The sequence below is a fragment of the Ailuropoda melanoleuca genome, chromosome 16 (assembly GCF_002007445.2).
Source record: "Ailuropoda melanoleuca isolate Jingjing chromosome 16, ASM200744v2, whole genome shotgun sequence".
NCBI lineage: Eukaryota > Metazoa > Chordata > Mammalia > Carnivora > Ursidae > Ailuropoda > Ailuropoda melanoleuca.
In genome coordinates, this window is record NC_048233.1 from 85,962,814 (window position 1) to 85,970,158 (window position 7,345).

A 7,345-nucleotide genomic window follows, 5' to 3' on the forward strand; every position below is an offset into this window, starting at 1 on the left:
CCCCCCCCCCCCCCCCCCGTCCTGGCCTTGGCTTCTTCCCATGAGCCGTCCTACCTTAGGCCCCCGGTGTCGAGGCCGCTTGGCACAGTTTCCCATGGGCTCCTGAACCATGCCAGGCCTGGAGTCCTGGGGGCAGCCCAGGCCTGGGCCTCAGCGGTTGCTGTGGGCTCCTGCCAGCCCCCAGCTGCTCCCAGTGAGAGTCTGGGAGCACTGCAGGGGATTTTCCTCAGGTTTTGTGGGGAAGATTGGGAGCGGGTGGGCAGGCGGGGAGCCCTGGGCACAGGGGCTTGGGTCCTAATCCAGGATTATCTCTGAGCATCTCTGCTGGTGAGGGGGGCCACTCAGGACCCAAGGCCCCCTGGAAGGCACAGCCTCCCTGTGCTCACTCCTGAGGGTCTTCCATGTACCCCTTCTCCAGTGCTTTCTCCCCCAACCCCTACCCCTAATCCTCCCCAGTCAGGAGAGATTTAATGTCTTCAGAAGCAGGGCCCGGACCTGGGAGGAGGAAACCAGGTGTCCTGTCTGCCCGGAAGGGCTGGGAAACCTCTCCCCTCAGAATGGCGGTGTGGACTTGGCAGGCCCTCCCCCCACTCCCTGTCCTGAGAGGAGGCAATCCTGGCCCAGTCCAGGAGGCTCCTGCCCCTGCCTGCCAGGACTCTTGCCTCTCAGTGGAGTAGCTGCCCAGCCTGCCTGCCCTCGCACCCCTGCCTGGACCAGCCTCCTGGCCCTTGTACTCAAGTGAAGAGCGGGAGGGGACCAACTCTGGGCGCTGTGGGCTGGATGCAGGGCTCCGTGAGGGCAAAGGAGGGGAGTGACACCAGTCTCCTGGGCAGCTGACAGGCCCACTGAGCCCTCCATCAAAACGCACATCCTGGGTCTCCTCCCCGAGCTCTGCCCTGTCCTACAGGGCCCCAGTTGGGGTGTGGGGTTCCCGCTGTTCCCTCGCGGTGCCCTCCATTGAGGTCATGCCCCACACTCCTGTCCCCTTTACCTGCCCATAGGCTGCCTGCACCTGGGCCTCCAGCTCCCTGAGGAGTGCCCGCCTCCTGGTGGCTGCTGGGCTGGCAGGAGCCTGGCTGGGCCCTGGAGTGCCCTCAGAGGGGCTGGAGTCCCCCGCGGGGAGACTGCCATCTGCCTGGCCCTGGGGAAGTGCCATGGAGACGACGGCTTGGCGCCTCCTGTTCCCACTCTGGTCACCCTGTTCCTGAGGGAGAGTGGCTTAGTAGGCAGCTGTGAGCGTGGTCCCTACAGGGTCCCTGCTATTCTTTCTCCTGTTCCTCTCTCCATGGACCCAGGGCCCCCATATCCCATAGCTTTCCTAGCTCCCCATGCTGCTTACACAGCCCCTCCCCCAAATCCTAGCCTCCCCCAAGCCACCAGCCTCCAGCCCCATGCTAGCCATAGACTGAGTCCTGGGGTCCCCCATTCCCCGGCCGCCTGGCCCCTGGCTCGTGGTCTCTGCAACCCCCCCACTCCCTTCCCTGCTGTTCTGTCTTGCTCACCGCCCCTCACCGCCCCCTCGGCCTTCAGCTCTATGTCTGTCCCACCTGGAGCCCCATGCTACCCCCTGCTGACATCTTGCTGATGACCACTCTTGCCCATCTCTGTCATTCCCTCCCTCTGTGGCATGAGAATCTCTCTCACATTGGTCTGTCCGACCTTCTGTCCCTCCACGCTTGCTCTTCCTATTCTCCCCACCATCCCCCCTCCCAGGATGACTCCTGGATTCTGGAAAGACAGCCCCCTCCAACCTGAGCCTGCCCCCAGACATCCGCCCGTCTCCCCACCCAGAGCCCCAGGCTAGCTCTGAACTCCCCCACCCCCCCCACCTTCTGCCAGCGCCTCCCACCTACCTTCTGCTGACCTCCAACCTGTTACTCGTCAGGGAGAAATGTGGGGGTGGGCCAGGCAGCCCCCACTGGCCTCTTGTGCCCCTTTGTTATGCCCCCAGCCCTCTTCCTGCCCAGCTGCCTGGTCTTCACCTCCCACAATGAGGTCAATTGTCCTGCCCCAGCCCTGCTCCAGGCCCCTCATGATTTATTCACCTGCCCCCTGCACCAGCCTTTGTCTGAGGGAAACAGATCCTGCCAGACACCTGCCACCCGAGCTGGTGGCTCTGGCCTCCCTCGGCCACAAGAATGGACACCCATTCATGTATCCCTTTTGCAAATATCTGAGGCCAGCTGGGGCTGAGCCTCAGGCCAGCTGTGGGGCTACATAGACAGACCAGGTTTGTCCTGACGGTCCTGCTCTCAGGCACATCAAACTCAGAAACTGGCCACAGACAGTCTCCAGTGCTTGGGAGCACTGGCCCAGGCAATAGGGGTGCTTCGTGGAGGAGAAGAGAGGACAAGGCAGCCTTTTTGGCATTGCCCACCGAGGTTTAACCCGTGCTCAGCCCTGGGTGAGCCCTGGGACCCCAGCGGGGATCAACTGTGAATGTGGAATGTTCCAGACACTGGCATCCAGCAGAGAATGTTAGGTAGAGGCCTCAGGAGGGAGGCAGAGGTCAGTAGCCCCTGGAGAAGGTATGGGTAGCAAGAGGCTGGAGAAAATTTCAAAGGGGCTATGTCTTCAACAAACGTCGTGGAGTACCTACTATGCACCTTCCCGGGTGTTGGAAACCAGTCCCTGCCTCCTGGAACCTTCCTGCTGGTGGGAGATGCACATTCAGCAAGCCCAGAATGACTATGGAGGAGAATGGGACCTTGCTGTGACTGGCGGCTGAGGACGTGGCACGGGAGCCAAGACCAAAGAGAACCAGGCCAGCAGGTAGAGGGAACAGCTCCCACGCAGCCCCGAGCAGGGCTGAGGATCTGAGGAAAGGTCAGGATTCAGAGGTGAGTGGATAAGCTGGCCAGGTGGTCAAGGGTGGGAAAGGGCTCCTTGTGACTGTTCAAGTTGGCCACTTGAAGGTTCAGCCTCCCACAGCCTGCAACCTTCAGCCCTCTGCCCTCGGGGTCTCACCTCCTCCTGGAAGCCAGGAGGGCAGTACATCCCAGGCAACGTTGCAAACATCCTTCAGACACAGGAATTCCAGCATTTTCTGCAAAGGTCTTTGAGAAGGCCTGCAGGCCTGGATTTCCCCATGTGCTTACTGTGTGGCCCTCGGTAAGATATTTCACCTCTCTGAGCCTCAGTTTCCTTATCCAAAAAGTGGCGGTTGACCTAGGCCTCATGATGCCTTTGTGAAAATTGAGTAAAGGATCTAGCAGTTTCCTGGCACATAAGAAGGGTCAAAAAATGGTGGATGCCATGTGTGATGAATGATCCTATGTCCAAATGACCATCTAAGAAGGTGGGAAGGGGGAGAGATGTGTAACCCAAAGTATAAGCCAAAGTAGTGGGGGCATTAACTGGTCAGGATGTAGTGGATACAAGTGTTTTCAATCAAGAAACAAAGTCTTTGTATCTAGGTGGAGAAAGCCAGGCTTGGAAATCCTTCCTCACTTGTGTTCAATGAACAGCATACTAGGTATTCATTTTGATGCCCTTGACTTGCCTAGCCCAACTTAGCCAAACTGGAGCTCCAGCTCCAGCGTCTAGGATGTCCACATGGATCAGTGATTGACGGATGGATGGATGGATGGATGGATGGATGGATGGACGGATAGGTAGCTGACTGGATGGAAGGATGGGTAGATGATTTGATAGGCTAGTGGTTAAATAGTTGGTAGATGAATGGATAGATGATTGCACTGATAGGTGTTTGGGTGAATGGATAGATGGATGGATGGCCAGGTGGAAGATGACTGGGTGGGTAAATGGGTGGCTGGATGGATGGTGGATAAATAGGTAGATGTTGTGATGGACTCCTGGTCAAATGTTTGGTTGTTGGATGGGTGGATGATGGAGTAGATGGGTATGTAGATGGACAGACAGAGAGATGGATGGAGGTGGATAGATGGCTGGGTAGATGGACTGCTGATGAAGGCTTTATATTCTTCATTAAAAGAGTCAGTTAGAGGGCGCCTGGGTGGCTCAGTCGGTGAAGCAGCTGCCTTCAGCTCAGGTCATGATCCCAGGGTCTTGGGATCAAGTCCCACATCGGGCTCCCCGCTCAGCCGGGAGTCTGCTTCTCCTCCCTCTGCCTCCCTCTTCTTCTGCCTGCTGCTCCCCCTGCTTGTGCTCTCTCTCTCTCAAATAAATAAATAAAATCTTTAAAAAAAAAAAAAGAGTCAATTAGAAAGAGACTGTATCCTACCTATTCTGGAGTTTGCTGTGATGCCTAGCCCACTCATAGCCTGATACATACTAGGCAGTGTGTGAATGAAGCCTTGTTTCTATCCCCTCCACTCTGAGCTGTGATTCTTCTTCTTTTTTTTTTTTTTAAATGATAATTATTTAAGTAGGCTCCGTCCCCAACATGGAGCTTGAACCCACAGCCCTGAGGTCAAGAGTCGCACGCTGCACCCACGGAGCCCGCCAGGCGCCGCTGAGCTGTGATTCTCCCGAGGCAAAGACGATGGCTCCTTCTCCTCCCTGTTCCACAATCATCCCAGGCTTGGCGTCCAGAACCGTGAGGAGGTACCACTTCCCACTCACCAGGATGCCTAAAGCAAAAAAGACAGTAGCAGGGTTGGTGAAGGCCTTCGCGTGCTGCCGTTGGGTTTATAAAATGGCACAGCCACTATGGGAAAGGGTTTGGCAGTTCCTCAAAATGAGCTACCATGTGACCCCGCAAGTCCACCCCTGGTATGTACCCAAGGGAATTGAAAGCATAAGTTCATGCAAAAACGTGCACACGAATGTTCATAGCAGCCTGATTCATAAAAGCCCCGAAGTGAAACAGCCCGAATGTCCACGAGCGCAGGGATAGGTGGACAGAAGTGTATGGCCACGTCCCACAATATCGCTCAGCCGCAGACAGGAACGATGAGCTGTTTTGTTTGGTTTTGTTTTAAAGATTTTATTTATTTATTTGAGAGAGAGAGAGAACACAGAGGGAGAGAGAGGAGCAAACTCCCCCCTGAGCGGAGAGACCCCCAGATCATGGCCTGAGCCGAAAGCAGACGCTTCACTGACTGAGCCACCCAGGCGCCCCGGGAACGATGCGCTGTTACACGCTATGACATACACGAGCCTCAAAGACATTCTGTGATGTGAAAGCAGCCAGACCCAAAGGCCACGGCAGGTATGATTCCAGTTACATGAAACACCCAGCATGGGCAAGTCCGCAGCCACACAACAGATTAGCGGGGATGGACGAGGGGCATGACGGGTGACTGCCCGTGGGTCCAGGGTGTTTTTGGGGGTGATGAAAATGTGCTGGGGCTACATAGCGGTGACGGTTGCACAGCGCTGAGTATGATAAAGCACCGGATGTGCGCTTTGTCGGGGTGAAATCTGGGGAGCAACAAAGCGGTCTGTTTGTATCTCAGAAACTGCCGAAGACGGGTGCTCATATACACGCGTGGACGGTGGGGGGGGCTGGACACGGGGAGGCCCCTGGCCCACGGCGCTGGGAACACTGCGCTTCTGGACCCCAGAGCAGCAGGCCCCGGGGTGGCCACAGAGTTAGCCCACGGGCTTTGTCTGGGGAGCCGGAGGGCTGTGGGTAAGAGCAGCCCCCGGAAGAGCACCGAAAAGCGCAGAGCTGGGCTGGGGCACAGCCGGCCCAGGGGACCTGAGCGTAAGGGCTGGAGGGCGTGAGCGGGCAGGAGGCCGGCCCACTAGGCAGGAAGGGGTCTCCCAGGCCTTTGATGCTGGTGCACAAAGGGAGGGCGTGAATGTTCCAGGCCAGAGCAGGTGAACGAGCCTCTGTGAACCTCGGTGTCCGTGAACCTCGGTGTCCTCGTCAGTATAATGGGAACAAGACTCCCTCCCTCTCAGGATGTGGTGGAGATGAAATGAGACCATTTCTGTGAAAGCCCTTTGTAAGCTGCTAAGTGCCGGGCAGATGTTCCTCCAGCTGCGACTCAGGGATGGAACCCCGCTCAGGCACCGCCTCCCCCACCCCGCCCGGCCCCAGGCAGCTGTGGGCTCCAGTGAGGCTAAGGGATGGTCCTGATTTAGGCACGTTTNGTTTTGGGGCCCCCCCCCCCCCGGCTTTAGATGGGTGCTGGGCGCGGGAAAGACACCTGCCTCTCTCCTCGTGGCTCTGACAGGAAAAGCAGGCTGAGAGACGTCTGGTTCAATCAGGCTCCAGTTCCCAGGGAAGACTACCACACCCACTGAGACACCGCCTCCACCCCTGCCCCCGCCCAGGAAGGGGCAGCTACAAGTGGGCTGGGGGTGCCATCCGTGGGCTCTGCCTGGAAGGACACAACCCCCTCAGGCCCAGAAGGTCCTGCCCATTTCAGTCTGTCTATCTTTCCATCCACCCATATCCCCAGGTCCCGTTGGTATTTGAAGGGTGCATTAGTACTTAGACTCAATCAAAAAATGATTTGGAGATGACAAAGTTTTGCAGAAGAAAGACTGAGGGTTAAAAGTGAGGTCCCTGGAGCTAGCCAGACCTGGCTTTAAGTCCTGTTTACTGGCTGTGTGACCTTGAGAAAGTCACTTAACCTCTCTGTGCTTCAGTTCCTCCTCTGTAAAAGGAGGGTCAGAGCCATACCAAGTCCTAGGGTGGTAACCTATGTAAAGGTCTCAACACAGTCCTCAGCCCCGAAGGGTTGAAGCCATAATTATTATTCCGGAGAGAGGGTGCGTACATGGATATGCCTATCGAAATTGCATTCATTCATGCAAGAAGCAGTTAATGAGCACCCACTGTGTGCTGGTGCTGGGGACCCAGGAGCTAGCTAGGGACTCAGCCCCAGCCCTCTGGGGGCCCGGAGCAGTTCTGCAGGTTTGGATGTCGCCCGGGTGCTGATAGTGGCTGTGTGATGCTAAAGTCAGTGCCCTCAGGCAGGGTACGCCCCGCAGAGGTGCGGGTGAGCCTGTCCCGCCCTGCCCCCGCCACACCCAGCCTTGCCCAGGGCCAAGCTCGGCTCGGTGACTAGGCGCATTCCTGGGTGGGGCGAGAAGGGAGGGGGGTGTGTGAACAGACCATAAATATAAGTCCGCGGGGCCCGTCGCCACTTCCTCCTGCTCGCTCTTGCACTTCCCCGCTAGCGAGTGAGTACGGTCCGGACCAGCCCGGGCAGGGGTGGGGGGGGGGAGCCAGGCTGAGCCACCCCCTTCTCGATGCAGCTCCGTGGGGGGTCCTCTTTCACGCCCTGTCTGTTTGTCTCTCCTAGTGCCGCCCTACACCATCGTCTACTTCCCCACCCGAGGTGCAGCCCCTGCTCCTTCTGGAGGGCGAAGGGCACAGGCGGAGGAGTGCCACTCGCTCAGGCTGCTCCCTGGGGTCCCGCCGGGGCGGAGGCCGGACAAGGCGTCCTGGGTCGTGGGGGCGGGG

At 57.8% G+C, this 7,345-nt stretch overlaps 2 protein-coding genes across 2 annotated transcripts in view; one reads left to right on the forward strand and one right to left on the reverse strand.

Annotated features, from left to right (window-relative positions):
• CABP2 (calcium binding protein 2) overlaps positions 1–1,156 on the reverse strand; it is a 5,093-nt gene extending 3,937 nt beyond the window's left edge. Inside the window, exon 1 of the mRNA XM_034644844.1 lies at positions 992–1,156. Coding sequence (XP_034500735.1) covers positions 992–1,156 — 165 coding nt within the window. The remainder of the gene's footprint in view (positions 1–991) is intronic.
• Positions 1,157–7,039: 5,883 nt separating this feature from the next.
• GSTP1 (glutathione S-transferase pi 1) overlaps positions 7,040–7,345 on the forward strand; it is a 45,509-nt gene continuing 45,203 nt past the window's right edge. The window contains exons 1-2 of the mRNA XM_034645290.1: positions 7,040–7,062; positions 7,185–7,220. Of these exons, the coding sequence (XP_034501181.1) occupies position 7,062; positions 7,185–7,220 (37 nt within the window). The 5' untranslated portion in view covers positions 7,040–7,061. The remainder of the gene's footprint in view (positions 7,063–7,184; positions 7,221–7,345) is intronic.